Source organism: Podarcis pityusensis, assembly GCF_964106645.2.
Source record: "Podarcis pityusensis genome assembly, chromosome: 1".
Classification (NCBI taxonomy): Eukaryota; Metazoa; Chordata; class Lepidosauria; order Squamata; family Lacertidae; genus Podarcis; species Podarcis pityusensis.
Genome location: NC_138028.1, coordinates 50,841,102 through 50,860,154, shown reverse-complemented (window position 1 = coordinate 50,860,154; position 19,053 = coordinate 50,841,102). Strand labels below are relative to the sequence as shown.

The following is a 19,053-nucleotide window of genomic DNA, read 5'->3' as shown; positions in this document are numbered from 1 at the left end:
CAAGCCTTGCAGTGCAGGACAAAGGGACTACCCTTCTTCTAGTAAACTTTAATTTATATATTTTCTTCTTGTAGGAAACAACTGGAGAGCAATCATGGTAGCTATTCTTTCCTGCTTTACTGACTACTAATAAGGGAAGCTTGCTGTAGAGTCTTTAACTAACTATACAGAGCTTCACTGACAAACCATCTTTATAGAACTCTTCATTTTCCTGCTGTAGGGTCAATGGCTCAAGATAACAGAGTCCAAAATATTTATGTTAATGTTCTATTCTCACCAAATTATTGTGAGAGCGCTCTCTCCCACAAAGTATTATATCTGTCAAAGAAGAATATCAAGGGCTGTGTGCGAGAACTATTCCATAGAGCAAATGTAACTATTTTTGTCCCAATTTCTTAACTGCCTTGTCCTTAATGCTCAGGGGGAGCTATTGTTGATGTTTTAAACAGTATTTAGCTCAAGACAAATATCAGGCAGAAAACATGCCAAATGCTCAGACTTCTAAGAACCTAACGTGAGCCACCGAAAGCTGTTCCAACACAAAAGCTATCTTGCCTTTCCAAACTCCGCTCTGGCTTAGTTTTTGCCAGGTCTTCAGGGGACTTCTACATCTGTTCATAGAAGCATACAGAAAGGCCCTCTGCATTGATTCATTGTCTCAGCTTGTGTGGGCATAACTGAGAGAGTGGTTAAACTTACCCAAGATTCTGAAGACTGAAGGAATATGATGGAGTCACCAACCTGTTGCACACAAAGGCCTTCACTGCCGTCCACAGTCTCTGAGCTTTATTAAAATTAATTAATTTTAATTTTAACTAGAGAAATATTATATTCCTGTAGATGCAAGAGTCTGTGCTCTTCCACTCCAACTAACTGGGCAGTGAACTCTTCCCCTCCTCAGAGGGACCAATAAAGAGTGGTGATAGTTTCCCTGCTCCATTCATGGTTTGCCTTCCCACTTTTACTACAACCAGAAAGTGTATTTATGGGGGGGGGTGGAGTGTCTCCCCCCTTTTCTTAATCCAAATGGCATTTTGATGTAGGGGTGGGAGAAGGAGTGAGGGGAGATGCCTTTCCAGACACGGAGAGCATTTTGATAGGAGGGGAAGTGTAAAGGCAACGTGCCTTCCTCACTTACTTTAAGGGCTGCCTTCTTGCTGTTTTTTGCATTTCGATTTAGAGTGGGTAAGGGAGGGACAAAAGAGATGTCTTCCCTACTAGGCTTAAGGCTTGTCTCAATGCTTTTCTTGCCCCAATGGGAGTTTTTATTTGGGGCTTTATGTCCTCACTATCAGGTGCACTGTGTATCCATTTAAAGTAGCCCCCAGGCAGAAATGGAAGGTGAGTTGCAGTGGATGCACATTGCCTGTCTCACTCACTGGATCATCACCGTGTCATGGTGAATGGGTTTGCATGTTCCTATGACCCTTGTGAGCGAAGCCGTCTGAAGTCTTGTACTCCCAGCAAGGTCACCCAAGGCGGTAAGGTGAAAGGGTAGGAGCTAGACAAAGAATGATCCAAAAAGTCCTCAGCAGCAGAACAGGTGGAAGATAACAGGTGGAAGACTGTGCGTTGGTCAGCGTGCACTGATCTACACAAATAAAACAAATTTACACACAGGCGTCTTCCAAAAACCTATCCGAAACCCAAACCCCAAAAAAGTCCCATGGCGATCGGCAAATGGTAACAGGGGCAGGATCATGAAATCTGGAAGACCCTAGTCATGAACCCACACATGGGCAGTGGATACAAATTCAGTCATTCTGACTCAAGGAATGAGGCAGTTGAGTTGTTCAGCAGCTGTATCCATGACTAAGCAGTCCTATTTAGGATCCACTCTGCTCACCCCGAATAGGGGGAGGGACTAGAAAAGGTCTCCTAAACATAGTCTGCCTTTTTACCTCCCTGACTGGATTACCGTGCCCAGCTTTCTCCTGACTGAAGTGCAGAGTGTTTGAGGACCAGGACATTCGCAGGGAAACCAAAATGCTTGTTTACAAAGCTATTGTACTACCAACCTTACTGTATGCTTGTGAAACATAGACCACTTATAAATGCCATCTCCAACTCCTCAAAAGATTCCATCAATGGTGTCTCCAAAAATTTTTACATATCACTTGGGAAGACAGGCAAACTAATGACAGTATACTGGAAGAAGCAAAGATCACCAGTGTCAAAGCAATGATTCTTCAACATCAACTTTGTCGGACTGGTCATGTTGTGTGGATGCCTGATTATCGTCTTCCAAAGCAGCTATTCTATTCCCAATTTAAGAGTGGAAGGCGTAATGCTGGTGGTCAACAAAAGAGGTTTAAAGACTCTCTCAAGACAAATCTAAAAATATATAGTATAACACAGACAATTGGTAAATATTGGCATGTGAGCGCTCCAATTGGAGAACAGCTTTTACCAAAGGTGTCATGGACTTTGAAGATGCTCAAACTCAGGATGAAAGGGAGATAAGTGCTGAGAAGAAGGCGCATTAGGCAAACCCTCACCATGATCAACTCCCACCCAAAAACCTATGTCCCCACTGTGGAAGGACATGTGGATCCAGAATTGGCCTCCACAGTCACTTATGGACTCACTGTTAAGACCATGTTCATGGAAGATAATCTTACTCAGCTACAAGTGATCACCAAAGAAGCAGCAGCAGCAACAGAAGAAGAAATTGCCTGTATTGCTCGGCTGCAGGACACTTGAGTTTCCTTTCAGTCTATTGAGTCCCTTTCTTTCTACTGAGATTTGCCTCCAACTTTCAATCCTGGAAGCAGCAAATGAAATGCAGAGCAACTGGTAGCATGAATCCAACAAAAAATCCCTTCCCCTCTGTTCCTCTGCTGAGTCTTTCTATAGATTTCCTGCCCATGGTTGATTTTTCTAAGTTACATACAGTCAAAATCTGACAAATCAATATAAGATATTGCCAGTGAGCAACATGCCCGAGTTAAAATATATACACTACACCCGATTAGCATTGTATGACTGGAGTAGTTCTGCTCTAAAAGTATTTACTTGAGCTGAATTCATACTAATGTGAGGGGATGTTAAGGCTAATAGCACACCCATAGGGGAATAGGAGCTTCATTAATAAAAATGAAGTTCTTGACAACTTAAATAAACCCGCTTTTGTAAAGATGGTCATGAGGGAAACCAGTGCTGACAGCTCGTGCCTACTATAGATTACACACCTAGAGCACTCTGTGCTCATTAAGAGCCACTACTCAGTGTGATGGCTCCCAGGCCAGCTGCAGATCCTGAGCAGCATCATTCACCTTGTCTGAAACACACTAGGCTGAAGGACAGTGCCTGAGGGAGTAGTTTACGATTCTTCCCAAATTTGATGGCAAGGGAGCTTGAGCAGATGCTAGGGTATGGGGAAGTTGGGACAAGACCGCAGAATAGTATAGGAACAGAAAAGTGGCAAATAAGTGGGAAAGACAATAAAAACAGAGGTATCAAGAGATTAGGTAAGACCAAAGGGCAGCAGACTATATCTAGGAGGAATCCCAACTGAAAGAAATTGCTGTACACCTCAAATTCTAATAGGATGAAGGATGGCACATAAATGCTTTAAGTAATAAAAATCTGAAGATCTACTGGTCCTAAAGTTTTAAGCAATCTGACAATGACCTATACAACCAGTATGTAAACACAGAGCCTCTTCGCAGTGTTGTAACCCTCCCTGGAACCTTATGGTAAAGAGTGGGTAAAAAGTAAAATAAATAAATAACTACTAGACCACATTAGTACAAGAAATTAGGTGTTTGTTAATTTTTCTGTATTTTCTGAGTCGATAATGTTTTAATGATGTTCCCTGTTCTAGCCTCAGCAACTCCTAACACCTTTCAAAAGATCTGGTTTGAAACATGTCAAAGCATTTATACCCCAATCTCAGCCAGAAACTCCCTGAGTATTTTAAATATCAGCTAACACAATACAATCCCTGTCCCCAGGCTTACAATCTAAAAATACAGAACAGAAAAGGAATAAGGGACAAGTAAGGAAGAAAACACAGCAAACTCCTGCATTAGGTAAAGGTAAACGGACCCCTGACCATTAGGTCCAGTCGTGGCTGACTCTGGGGTTGCGGCGCTCATCTTGCTTTATTGGCCGAGGGAGCTGGCGTACAGCTTCCGGGTCATGTGGCCAGAATGACTAACCCGCTTCTGGCGAACCAGAGCAGCGCACAGAAACGCCGTTTACCTTCCCGCCGGAGCGGTACCTATTTATCTACTTGCACTTTGACGTGCTTTCGAACTGCTAGGTTGGCAGGAGCTGGGGCTGAGCAATGGGAGCTCACCCCATCACGGGGATTCGAACCACTGACCTTCTGATTGGCAAGTCCTAGGCTCTGTGGTTTAACCCGAAGCGTCACCCTATTGTGAAGTTCTTACAATAACCAGCTGGAATGGAAACAGGGCCTTCTTGGGACCTGAAAACTAGCAGGTGACTCAACCTTCTTGAAAATGGCTGAAATGCAGCCAGAAGTTGTTGGCTGTACAGGGTGGGACCTAAGTCTTCTGGGGCCTAGCTGGAAACTTTTATTTTCCATCTCAGGAGGTAGATTCATAGGGTCCCAATTTATACCATTGCCCCAAGAACATAAAGTTATAAAAATCTCATGGCACCATAAACCAGTTAGCTCCTAAGGGGTGACCATACTTACTGTTTTAACATGGTAACTATTCACTCCGGTTTGTGGGGAAAGGAAAATTATGAGCTAAACTTGACTACCTGTGATACAAAGGAATGATACAAGCATTAAAAATAAAAATAAGCTAGAAGGATGAAGATCTGTGGGCTTTAGGGAAGGCCCTGAATAAACATTAGTGCCATCTGTGATGTGAAATTTATACCAATACAAAAGGAAAGGAAAGCTACTTAACAGGCAGAAAATCCACCGAGTTAAAGTGCTTGGATGTACAGTTCAGGACAACAGGTAGAATTACATGTCAGTACCTAGTTAAATGGTTAATTTATCCAATATCTGCTTATGCTAGTGGCTCAGCAGAATGTCAGTCCATACCTGTTCCAACTCAGCAGGATTTAACATAATTGAATAATAGATACACAAGCCAGGAGAGAAGTATGTTATCTCTTTATATATTATGACCACAATCTCAAACAGACTTAAATCCATTGGAAGTCAGTAAGTTTAGGAGTGCCTGTCTATATCAAATCACGATCCAGGGGTTGGGGTTAGGTTTATTTATTTTATTTATTGGTTTTTTTGTTTAAGTCATAGAGTTGAAAAATATGTCTCAGGCAAGTTATAAATCAAACCTCAGCTTAGGGCAAAATACAGAGGAGCTACTCAGCTTTTAGCCCTTGGCAGACAAAAAAAGCATATTTCAAGTAAGTTGAATTTCTTTTCAGGGCAGAGTTGACCTTAATCCAACTTGAATTAGTTCAACATATTTCAAAACACCACTAAGCAGAACTGACCACGAAGTGGCTATCCAGCATAACAGCAACATTTTTCTTTGAACAAGTTGCTAACAGGAAATAGTAAGAAATTTTGACAGGAAAAGAAATGAGCTAATACTGTTAGTAAGAAAAAAATGTTTACTACAGCTACATCTATCAAGATAACTGACTATAAATTCCATAGTAGTTTATAATCGAATGTACAGAGCAACATAAAAAAGAAAAATAAATTAACTTTTCACAGGCCAAGAAACTACAGATTTAGGGCCACCAAGCATCCTGCTCATTCTAAAAGTCTAAGGACAGTGATGCAGTTTGTATGTGGTGGACCCTCCTCTCCACCTGCAAAAGATGATACAAGTTTGTATATGACACAAGACGTATGCAAATTTTGTGTAAATCTGTGTCTTCTTTTGCAAGTGAGTCGGAGGGCCCAATGCATATAGAGTGTACTTGACCCAGAAAATGCTGCTGTCAACCTGACCACAAGTATATCTTTTGCACTCTTGGCAATTCCAAAAGAAACAAAGTTAAAATAAAGTAGGAATAAGAGCAGATTAAAAAAAAGACTGCTAAGCCTGTTGACTTGGTAGAACAGGAAGGAAGGAAGGAAGGAAGGAAGGAAGGAAGGAAGGAAGGAAGGAAGGAAGGAGGCAATTTGGTATAAGAGACTGCAGATTACCCACCCACCCCTAAAAAAGCACTATGTAAAGAGAGAACTTACTGAAGAGACAAAGGTAAAGCAAACATCCAACACAAATAAAAAGCATAGCAACTCAAGCATACAAACAAATAAGACATTGCCACATGGAGTCCCATAAGGAAACAATAGAAAAATAGAAAGTTGAAGATGTGGCTCTTTATTCGCATGAAGCAAACACACGCACCCATACAGGGTCTGCTTCCAATTGTCAAAAGCTCCCTGGGCCCTGCCAACAGCTACATGGTGCACGTGGAATAAAAAAAAATCATTTATTCAGATGTCCACACACAGCATGGAAGACACCAGGAGACTGTATTAATGTTCTTCTACACATGGAATTCTCTTCACAAGGATAATATTTGATTGTGAATTATCAGAAGACTTTTCAGATCATGTATTCATTGCAGCTGCCAAACAAAAGTCCAACCAAACTAGAGTCAGGACACACAGTAACAGCAGCAGCAGCAGCAGCAGCAGCAGGGAAGCAACAACAAAACTCAGCGGCAAGTATGCACCAATCTACCTGCCAGGGATGAGTGCCTGTTGACTTATAGTGAGAAGAGTTCCCAGCAGCCTCAGACACAGGGACAGCCTGTTCCATTTCATCACCTGAGTTAAATGGAAACTGCTGCCTACTGCCCTGCCTTCTGACACCATGGTGCTCCAGTTCTTGCTAATCTTGGCGGGAGCTGGGGGTTTCCTCCAATGGTTGCTGATCAGATCTCCACCCCACCCCCAGTTGCAGTTAAGCAGCAACTGGTGCATAAAAGCACCCTGGTTCCTGTTGTTCTTGGCAGGAGCCAGGGCACTCCACCAAATGCTGAAGCACCTCCCTGTAGCACTTCTAGCACCTAAGACGGCCTGAGATGGGCACTTCAAGCTGCATCATGGGCTCTGTTCAAACAGGCAATCATTTGCATTGCAATTTAAAGAAAAAGAAACCAGCAGGCATTTCTCCCACTGCTTCTTTCCTTATCCAAGATTCCACCACTCCCTACAGCACTCTGTGCTGGCTAGAAGGTCCAAGGAATTTGTAGCAATTAGAAATGGAGTGGATCCATGCAAGATGGTAGGTATCCTTTTGTTGAAGACCAATGTGTTGTACATACTAAAATGTATTTCTCCCAGTACAAGGTCTGGTCTCCCAGTACAATTGTGGGTTATACGCCTGCAAGTCAGGATGAACAGGGCTGTTCAAAAGCAGGCATATCGCCCTTAAAGAAATGCTGGAGGCTGTTAACCCTTTTGGTCTAGGAGGTAGAACTACATACTATCCTGGAGCTAGTCCTGCATGTACATGCCCTAAATAATCTTGCTGGCCTCAGATATTTATGGAGCAGTTGTCTTACCTACAGCCAGACTGGAAGAATCCATATACTACCAACCTAAAGTCTTTATGTGTGAACACATGAAAAGGATACAGCTACAAGGGGAATCACATGTGATGGCAGAAATAAATACAAAAGAATGGTCACCAGATGCGTTTTAAGATCATTTAATTTTAAAAGAAATAGTTTATGAGATCAATGGCTTGTACATGCAGCATTGTTCAAGGCCTAATCAAATCCATATGATCTTCATTTCTGTTTAACAAAAAGCTTCCCTAAACCTGATTATGGGCTCTGTAAAACAAAGAAATAATGGTGTGATCAATGTGAATCTTCACTGTAATGATCAACTAAGATCCTACCCTTTGTTCATCATCTCTGAGTTATGTATTCACTGTCTGCTCAAGGAACAGAAATGAATAACAATATTTGCACAAAATATTCAAATACAGGCTTCCATACATTTTAAAATAAAGTTATAAAGTGTACAAATTCCCTGGTCATAAGGGCATCTTGAGAGCATTCATACTTAGAAAGGATATACTGTGTGTGTGAATAAAATAGGAGTGCTCTCCAATTTTGATAGATTGAGTGGGGTATACCTTTATCTTTTTGCTAGCCTTCAGCTTCAAGTTTGCATGGAAAAAGTTTTTTTTTATGCTTTTTCAATTGCCCATCTATGGTACTACTGTGAACCACTAAGGAGGGGGGGGGGGTCACAAACTCATGCATAGTTTCAAGGGGCTTCGCGCATTAGTCATTATTTTCCTCCGTGCAAAAACTGTGTGCTGCGGGTAATGCCCTCTTAAAAGATCCAACAGAATGTGAGAAAGTACTTTTATGGCTGACTAAGTGAGCTTTAACGCCTACAAAGAGACACAAAGTCCCAAGGGGCTTCATCGCCCACAAAGATTGGAGCAATGCTGCAAATACACATCCCTTTCAGCTTACTGATAACTAGAAAGATGCATTTTTGGCAAGATAGTGAAGCAGTAGAATAATGCAACCCTTTGATCACAAATACCCTTCTGTCTTTACAACACTTGATCAGCCTCTCTTAACGATATCAGTATCATGTTAGAAGTTGTTCTGTGCAGCTCCCTATTTACACAATCACAGAGAACAAAACTCTGGAAGCTCCACTTTTAAAACCTGTAACAAGGCAGAGCTCTGGCTTTGACTCTTTCACTACAGTGGCACCTCAGGTCACATATGCTTCAGGTTACAGACTCCGCTAACCCAGAAATAGTGCTTCAGGTTAAGATCTTTGCTTCAGGATGAGAACAGAAATCGTGTTCCGGCAGCGCGGCAGCAGCAGGAGGCCCCATTAGCTAAAGTGGTGCTTCAGGATAAGAACAGTTTCAGGTTAAGTACGGACCTCTGGAACGAATTAAGTACTTAACCTGAGGTACCACTTTATGTTGATACTGAGCAACCTTTAGGTCAAACATGGGGAACCTCCAGCCTGGCAGGACTCTCAATCCTGTTGCATCCGTTCCTCTAGGTCAAACTTGTGATCCAAGCTTCCCAAAAATTGTTTTCCCGCTAACATAACTATTGCAAAGCCTAACAGAGCGTTTGTAGTTTAATTTAAGTGGCAATCCAAACAGATGTATTACTGCCTTTGCTCTTTTGACATGGAAATTGGTTTCACTAGATGCTATTTAGTCTGCCTTTTCTGCTGTTTTTAACTGTTTTGATTGTAATGAATTGTAATGAATCATAGTGTTATATTGTATACCGCTCTGAGACAAATGCTATGCAGTGGGTTCAAACCTTGTAAAATAAAAACTTCCCACTCTACGATTCTACAATTCTTTGAAACAAAACAAAAACAACTTGGTGAAGTCTCTCACTCTCACTCAGCAGATCTATGAATGAGAATCATTAGGCCTAAACTAGATGAGATGCTGGCAGTTCTGAGTGTTCAAATAAGGAATTACCCCATTGTGACCCTCATATTTCTGATAAGAAATTTAAATGTTAAAATGTTCTGTTTTAGAAACTTCAAATTGTGGGTTAAATCACAGAGCCTAGGACTTGGCGATCAGAAGGTTGGCGGTTTGAATCCCCGCAACGGGGTGAGTTCCCGTTGCTCGGTCCCTGCTCCTGCCAACCTAGCAGTTCGAAAGCACATCAAAGTGCAAGTAGATAAATAGGTACCACTCTGGCGGGAAGGTAAACGGCGTTTCCGCACGCTGCTCTGGTTCGCCAGAAGCGGCTTAGTCATGCTGGCCACATGACCCGGCTCCCTTGGCCAATAAAGAGAGATGAGCGCTGCAACCCCAGAGTCGGTCACGACTGGACCTAATGGTCAGGGGTCCCTTTACCTTTACCTGTGTGAAAGAAGAAAAGCCTGGTTTTGTACTTCAAACAGAAGTCAAGAGTTATCTTGTATTGGGGTTCAGGTTGCTGAATACCAAGAGCCAATGATTCTATGCTGAAATCTGAAGGTTTCAGTTACGCTAGACACCACAGCTTTTATAAGATTCAGTGGAATATGATATGCAAATATTCCTTTCAAACCTATTATTCAATTGTTCTAGACCAATGAAATTTTGGAATTCCAGTGTGAACTTGGTGAATTGCTGGAAGCCTGTGGCTGGAAAGAATGCAAAGTGCAAGCTCCGAACTGTTTCATGGTCTGAAGTCAGAGAGCAACTTGGCCAGTCTTTGGGAGACTATGAAGAGATTCAAAGATGAGTTTAACAAGAGACTTATTAAGAAGTGAGAATCAAACCTGAGAGAGTCAGAAACTGGAAGAAGCAATAGCAACCGCCTGGGGGAGCCCACAGAGGGACCCGGAGCTAAGGAAGTCTGGTAGTTAACTAGCAGATGACAAAGAGGAGAGAGCCAATGCCCTAAAGATGAAATCAATAAAGGCGGAAGCTAAGACAGTTTGCAAAGAAGGGAAGAAGACTGCAGCAGCCCTCCTTTGGGAATTGCTAAGGCCACTATATCAGCAGGTAGCAAAAACAGCAAATATCCAACCAGAGACAAGACTTCTGGTAAAGACCATGTAAAAAGTCTGTGAGGAAGAGAAAACTTTGATGCATCCTTACCAGCCTGTAATTTAACTAAGGGTAGAGCTGAAAGGGTAATGGGCTAGTGGTGGTGGTGGTTACTGCTACACAAACACCTATTTAAAGCAACAGTACTATATGCAGTTATCAACTACTGCTATATTTATTCAACCTGTGAATAAATATTATTTATATTATTTTTAAGCTTTAACAAATTACAATATCACCAATGTCTCACAACAAATGTAACTGATCTGTAAAAAACACAACCTGAAAAAAGTGGTGCACATACTTTTGTAAACTAAATCTTTAATAAAAACTATTTCAAAAAAATTACAATATATATGTTTTCTACTTCAAGCCCTGGTCTGTCTCTCCCATGCCTATAGACAAGTACTATATGGGTTTATTTGTTTTTTAAGAAGGTTATATATTGGTATTTTTTATTTAAATCCTAATGACTGTAGCAAGAACACAAAAAGCACAATAGAAGCAAGTACATTAAATATATGGTTATGTGACAGGGATCCAGCATGTTATACTATAATGGTGGAATCGTAAACCCTAGCTTGCCCACAATACACCACACATTTGGTGACAGATGGTGGAATAAAAAACATGCACATCACGACCACTATCCAGAAAAGTTCAGTTTTAAAGATAAAAGGAGCTTTCTGAGTACAAAACCAACCAAGAACAATTCCAATATTGAGATGTACACAGAGGGTTCTACTGAAGTCCTTGTCTGTGTGCCCCTTTTGCTTTTAAAATCAAGCCCCTATTCCCCTCTTTATGCATGGAACCGCCCATTATGTATAAACACAGAACTTCCATTAGTGCATCTAATTGAATGCTTAGTCTCATTGAAACAGGGGCAGCATAGGTGCAATGCTGGCTCTCCAGCCTGCTTAGGAAATTTGTAATGATTAACAATTCCTAAATTCATAATGATTAGCAATGATTAAGAAATTATTTTGCATTGTTGGCTACTGTGATTGTGATGACACATTCTAGAGATTGCTTACCATAGTTAGCAAAACAGAAACCTGAGAGCCAGTGTTATGTTTACACCAGCCTAAAGATTGAAAAACAAAAGGTTCTCCATAATTAGGCCTTGCTCGTTAGTTTCTTTCAAAAGACATCAAAGAGAATTACTAAATAATACTTGGTTGGCATAAGCCCCAAGTCACAATAGCAAGCAATGTAAAGATCAGGAGGAAGGATGCTAATTAGAACGGGGCCTGTGAGCTATATTCTCTTCCAAACACGCTCCTGACTCTCACCTCAGCCCCTTTCCTCAGAACCAATTGTAGAATATGAAAGTACAGAGAAATACCCACCTGCTTTATCTAGTCCACAGGAATGACAACACTGTCAACTTTTTTAAAAGATAAAACAGCTAACGAACCAAGCAACTGCCTATCTTTTCCTCAGAGTAAAGTTGGGATTAAGTCTTGAGTGAAAGCATTAAAAAAAAAACTTCCATAAGACACTTAGTAAGATAGGGACTGGTGAGTTGGTGGTCTGGGCTGCCTTCAACATATCATTAGGTCCCTATTAAGAGAAAAAAATGAGAAGAACTTGGAGGAACTACTGGCTCAAATAGCAGAAGTAGCAACACACAGCAAAAGATCAACCAGTTTACTCACTCTTCAGGTGTTTATTTCCAGTGAAGCAGCCTTGTCATTCAGCTAGCTTCTCCCAGTTACTATACTTTTGTTCTGGACTTCAAACTAAACTAATGTCATCTGAAAAAAGGTTCAACAAGCAGCTATATTCATTCAAATAAAACTATTCACTGAAGAAAGCTGCCTCCAGCACCTCAAAAGCCTTTTGACCAACTTGGCCTTGCTTAGATCTTTCAAAATGTCTCTCTTAACTCCTAGTAAGAGAATTCTTGAATAAGTAAACATGAAGGCCAAAGGTCTATATTCATAGACTGAAAAAGCAGTGAAATGACATCCTCTGATCTGTCATTAGCAATGTAATCATGATGCCAGTACCCACTTCCCCATATGATAGTGATAATTACCAAACAGAAAGCTAATAATTTCCTAACATTCTCCTCTCTACAGTGACAGAGACATGCTGTCACAGAATATCTCCTCCCATGTAAAAGGAGACACAGGAATGCTAAAAACATTTGCATATTCCTAGATTCTTTTGGTGTATCCTTCTGAACACAAACCAGCACTGCTCAAAAGACTATCCTCCATACTGTTGCATTAATCTTCAGAATGCAAAGATCAAAATGGAGAACAGGGAAACAGGAACATCAGCACATTTAAGACACAAGCTGGGTTCAGACATCACTTTAAATACAGTGGTACCTCGGGTTAAGTACTTAATTCGTTCTGGAGGTCTGTTCTTAACCTGAAACTGTTCTTAACCTGAAGCACCACTTTAGCTAATGGGGCCTCCTGCTGCCGCCGCGCCACCGGAGCACGATTTCTGTTCTCATCCTGAAGCAAAGTTCTTAACCTGAAGCACTATTTCTGGGTTAGCGGAGTCTGTAACCTGAAGCATATGTAACCTGAAGCGTATGTAACCCGAGGTACCCCTGTATTGTAAAGTGTATCTTTAGTTTTACCATTCTCCAGATCCCGTTTTTGTCCACTGTACATTGATGTAAGTAAAAGTTGGCTATGCTCTACTATAAACCATGGGAACTGGCCAGTTTATTATGGATTAAACTCAACACTTAAAGTTTATGCATTCACCCAATGAGTCTCAGTGCATTAATTAATATGCAGATGATTTGTCAATTCACTTTTGACATCGTGTGTGATTCTGCCCCCAGCACAGCAGATGGTTAAAGTTAAGTATGCCAATTGGCCTAGCTGCACCATGGACTACAACCACCTTTTCAAGGATCACTAAGTGTCAGCTTGTGTTTACTGCTTAGAAGAGGTCATCTGAGACAGCAGAAGTATCAAATATCTTATATCAATTATTTCATTTGTAGAAAACCTGTCTTACAATAGGCTTGGTAGTATTTGACTCACTTCTATACAGGTATCAACACAGAACAGGTTTAGAATTTTAAAAGTGATGGTTGGCCCTGTTTTATAATACACTTAGTGACATAACATTATGGTGAAAGTCCCAACAAGTCAAGATGACATCAGAGAAACAAAAGAGAGGAAAGGCAGGAACTTGCAATATTTGTTGAACTCAGTGCTTTATATAAGGGTACATGTGACCTTGTACATTTGTCATTCATTAATTAAACACCATCTTAGCTAAACTAAGTGAAATGCTCAACATGCTCAAAATGCCACATACTGGTTTTGCTGTCCAACTAATAGTACCAGAGAAACTGGCTCTGGGTAATAGAACCTAGGAGATTATAATACAAAATCCGTCTTACCAGTTACCCTTAATTGAAGGGAGAAAATTTAGTATTAAAAGGGTTGAATGCAGAAGAAGTGTCATTCCAGAACATTGAGAAAGTCTGAGTAGCTACTTGGAATATGGTTTCCAAGGCAACTAAACCAGCTTGTTAACATGCTCACTTTCATCATTAAAGAAAAAAGTAAAAGGTAATTGGGTTAATTATTGAAGCAACAGCCAGAATATAGCCAGCATACCACCACTAATTGTCCATTTACCTAAGGCGTTTAAACAGTAGTTCAGATTCCTACTGGGGTGAAATGTATCACAATTCATTCACTTGAATGAGCAGCTTACATAAAAAGTGAGTGGATAATCAATTAAAGAGCCATGTACAGATGCAGAATTCCCTAACAGGAAATCATTTCTTACAAACCACAGTTGCTGTATTCAGATGATCTCCAAATCCTGGTTTAAATATTGCAAATGAGCCTTTTCAACATATATGACATGAGCACAATAAATAAAAAATATCAAAACCATTACTGAAGGGATAAACCAGTAGATAAAATAAAAAGTACATCACTGCATCAAACAAAGAAAATTGCAGTTAAATAATCCCCAAAGCCAAAAACCAGACTATTAAGCCAAAACAAGCATACAAGTTTGTCTGGCTTCCGAAGCATAACAGAGAAGGTGGAAGGCAGACGTCACCTTCCATATATGGGATACAATAAAAGAAAAGGCCCTCCTCTTGGTAGCCATCACCTAAGCTAAATACCACTGGAAAGGGCACTCAGAGAAAGACCTCTAATAGCACTCTTAGCTGCCAGGTAGGCAGACACAGTGCCATTCAGGGGGGTGGGGGCCTAAGAGGGCTATTTGGCCTGGGCCAAAAAATTTAGACACATTAATTTTTTGGCATTTGGTAAGTTTCACAACTTGTTTTTCTGCATGCTGGACCAAATTGTGACACACACTCTCCCAGTTTAGAGATGCAAACTAAAAGAAGAGGTGCAATTTGACAATTTGGTTGCTGTTAAATGATATATATTTTGTCATATGCTTAGCATCAACTGTGATATTACACAAAAGCTCTCCTGTTCTAGTCTGTGAGAAGAGGCTGTGGTTTGCAAGGAGAAACTGGTGGTGCTAATGGTTAAATGGTGTAGGATGCATCACAATCTGATTGGATAGAATATTGCCTGCATAGTCCCTGACTCTTCCTTTTGAAGTGTGGTGGGTACAAGCCATAGCATGGCAAACAACAGGCATCTCTGGTCTGGGCAAATGGACACTTTTGCTAGTGGGCTGGGCCTGTGAGATTTGTTTGCACCAGCCTCTCTTGTGTCCCTGGCAACAAAGATACTGATTCAGTAGTCAACTTACTCCCAAGAGGAGGCTTTTTACTGACAGGACTGACATGAGTGGTAGCCCTTTAGGAGGTGCCTGACAAGAGGTCTCTGATATCACAGGGGTGAGACTCCTTTCTGAAAAACTGCTTCAATCTTATTACCGTGGTACCTTGGTCTACGAACAGCCCTGTTAACGAACTATTCGGTGAACGAATTTCGCAAAACTGGAAGCAGGTGTTCCGGTTAGTGAACTTTGCCTCAGAAGATGAACGGAAGCCAAATGGTGGAAGGGCACTGGTGGCAGGAAGCCTCATTAGGGAAAGCACACCTCGGTTTAAGAACGGCTTTGGTTTAAGAACAGACTTCCAGAAAGGATTAAATTCGTAAACCGAGGTAGCACTGTATTATTTATTGAATTTATACACCGCCCTATACCTGCAGGTATAGTTCCACCCAAGAATACTTATGCTATCTGAATTCAGCTTCCATCTATGATCCCTCAGTCATCCCGTTGCTGACTACAGGATATTAAAGCAAGTATGAACCGTGTTGCCGTAGTTGGATAATTCAAATGTGAATTTAGTTCAGTGTTAATCTCTACTGTAGTGATCACATAAGGAAACAACAATAAAGTACCTAGAAAACCAGAGTGTATTTCTTTTAAGTAATGGTATTTATATGCCTAGCACTGTTGGTTGGTAGGTAAGGCAACTCAAATGTTATCTCGTTCTGATGGGGAGGATCCCAAAACGCCTTTCTGGGGTGCCAAATATTTACTTTTATCCAATGCCTAGGTTCAAAGATATCCACAAGTATAAGCACACTCCATCAAAGGAACATAAAAGGAGACAGTTACTAGCAGCTAGAAGAATCTGCCTTTCACCCTCAAAACTAGGTAACATTTCTTGTTATCACCACAAGCAGCTGAAAGATTCTTAACAGGGAGCAGAAGCAGATGTCTCCAGCTAAGCAGAGCGGGGGGGGGGGGAATTCGGCAGCGTTGCCTGGCAGCAAATTATCATCATCTCCTGGTGAGCTATTTCCATATTCCTACGACAAAATCCCACACAGAAAACCAGAATAGGGAAAGGATGCATCTCGTCGAAAAGCAACAAGCACTAGCAAAGAGGTGCTTAGCAACCTTAAAGTGTTGCAAGAAAAATGTAAGAAATGGGGATATTGTATCATACCTGGTAAAGTCTCCTTTCTACAGATGAGCAAAGTGACAAGATCACTTCCTCAGCAAAGAGGAGGCAGAAAGTTAAAAGTGCCCTTATCTGGTAGAGGGAGGCTCCTACCCTCAGTCTGGAATAGCAAAAGACTTGAAACAAAAAACTTTAATGACTAAAGAACAATGCTAGTCAAACAAAGAGCCTCTCAAAATTTTTTGAACCATATGGAATCTGAAAGGGTGGGGTGGATGGAATGGCCCTCCCCTTATTCCCAGAAGTTTAATTTACTAGATAAGACAAAGCAAACTATCCCCATATCATGTCTACTCCTATTCAATGGGTCTTACTCCCACATAAGTGAGGTTAGGAACACATTATTAGTAAGAGGACAACAGTATTATTATCATTATAAATATGTGCCCAGATTTTATTTGGCATACCTATTCACAGACATCATGCTCTTGGTTATAGTCTTCTTATACTAACAGCATACACAAAAAGTAGACCAGCTCTATACCTTTTCAGCAGAATGCAACAGAATAAATATATTACAATAGTGGTAGACTTCCGTATGTTGTTAGCCTACAACTCGCATCAGACCTAGCCATCAAGGATGATGGGAGTTGTAGTCCAACAACATCTGAAGGACATTGTGTTGGCCATCTCTATGTTAGAGGATTTCCAAGAGATCAATAAGGCAAGAAAGTCCCTGAAAAAGAATATGCTTATTTAGCTTACTACAGCACCCTTTAAAATCCAAGAGCACATTGCTATAAGCTTAATCTAGACAAACATTAGATCATTATTGCATTAGGTACTAACAAATACCAAATTCAAGGTCCATGAACCACCTCTATAGAAATTCTGTCATCACAAAACATCTCATTTTATCTACCTTCTACCTACTCACATACAAAGTACTTTCTAGTTGGCTGTGCAATATTCGTATATATTGCCAAAGTTTTAATATGCACCTATTAGGATCCTAATTGAATCTGAACTGCTCTTGAGAAGTTTTACAGCCCAGAACATGAACAAGGCACCCTATAATTGAATTAGAGGGACCTGCAGCAAACTGATCATTAGCTTGTCAGAATGTTAATTTTTAAGAGAAAAAGAAACAGAAACACTTATGCTTTTGAAAAGAAGTTTTCAAAAATTGTTCTGCCTATCCTTGTTCCTGAATTCAATTCTAGGATTTCCCTGCGTGCAGCTTTCTTTCCAAAAGAATGTGCTATCAGTAACTACTAAAAATGTGCACAAATGGATAGTAAAGTCATTCTGGAGTCTATCTTTGCGTTTATAGATTATAGCCATGTCAGTTTTTATTTTCATACCCATCCTAGCTCACCTATATAAGTATCAGATTCAAAAAAAGAGGAGCAGGAGATCCTTACCTGCCAAAACCCTGTTAACAGAGGAATGAGTGGCCAAACCAGGCTGTCCCCGCTCATGGAAAATCCCAGCATAAGGCAAGTACTCTGGCAGCAAGAAACGCCTAGAAGGGGAGACAGAATCCATGAAAAATACTGCCAAAGCACTGAGACCAGGGTTAATGCAATGCCACATGTGCAGGTCTTACCTGGGGACAAAGCGCCCAAGGGATGGGGCAGACATGCGGGCATTCCGAGGAGCTCGATGTCTTGATCTGTCTCCGTTGTCCCTTAAGGAGGAATAAAGAATATGTTGATTACAGATTCCACATTGTCAGGTTAAGATACGAGAACTCTTCTAAGCCAGCCACCATGATCAATACAGAACCAATGTCAAGCAATCTGCTTACAACTTTTAAAAATCTACTCCCATTTCTACTGCGCTACAGTAAAGGTCACCAATTTAATACACTGATCTCACTCATGCCTCACATGTGAGCAAGAAGTAGGGCAAATTGTGGAATAATCCACTACTCCCTCCATAATAATCTGGACCAATATTCCTATTTTGGCGATTTTCCTAAATAAAATATTAAAACTGAGGAGAGACAGGAGAGACACTTGTATGTCCTGAACATACAGTATTTAGTTGCCTCCACATATTGCTTTGAATGAACATGGGTTCTATAAAATGCACTTTTACTCCAACACCTTACACAGGTAGCTAAGGCTCCACAGGCTTGCAGAGAAAAAACAAGTTACTGTTCATGCTTCCCATTCCAAGACATCTCCATCTCATTAAGCAGCAGATCAATTGTGCACCACCATTTAAGAGCACCTGCAAGGAAGACATGTGTGCCATATGCCATACAGTTTAACACTAAACCTACACAATTCTCTTCCTAACACTTTACCCTGGTATGTTTCAGGAGCCCTCTACTAAAATTTTAAAGGCTCTTATTCTATTTAATTCAAACATTAATATTTCATTTTGATTCTCCCATGCCTAAGATAAACCCCAGTGAAAGATGGTGGCATTGGTACTCCTCTGAAGAGTGTTTCTGAGAGGCAACTAGAGCACCACCAGGTGGGTATTGTCTAGGTCCTTGCTCAAAGAGGCAGAAAAGGTCATCCTTTCTGGATGTGAACTCCTCCTCTTCTTGAAAGAGGCAGTTCCCCTGCCCCCCGCCCCCAGCTATGTTGAGTCTTAAGTCATTCATTCATACAAGGTTCATACACAGGATTCAACAAGTCAGTTCTTACTTAGTGTTCATATAATACAGCAATGCTATAGCCCTTTCGTGTGAAGGGATAGCTGTAAATTCTCAGCCAGCAC

At 40.9% G+C, this 19,053-nt stretch overlaps 1 protein-coding gene across 3 annotated transcripts in view; it reads right to left on the bottom strand.

The window, feature by feature from the left end:
* The window catches only part of AMBRA1 (autophagy and beclin 1 regulator 1), a 145,038-nt gene that overhangs the window by 63,968 nt on the left and 62,017 nt on the right, over nt 1–19,053 (bottom strand). For all 3 annotated transcript variants that reach the window (XM_081001446.1, XM_081001448.1, XM_081001447.1), the window contains 2 exons: nt 17,927–18,007; nt 17,742–17,842 (listed from right to left, as the gene is read on the bottom strand). In XM_081001446.1, the coding sequence (XP_080857572.1) occupies nt 17,742–17,842; nt 17,927–18,007 (182 nt within the window). The remainder of the gene's footprint in view (nt 1–17,741; nt 17,843–17,926; nt 18,008–19,053) is intronic.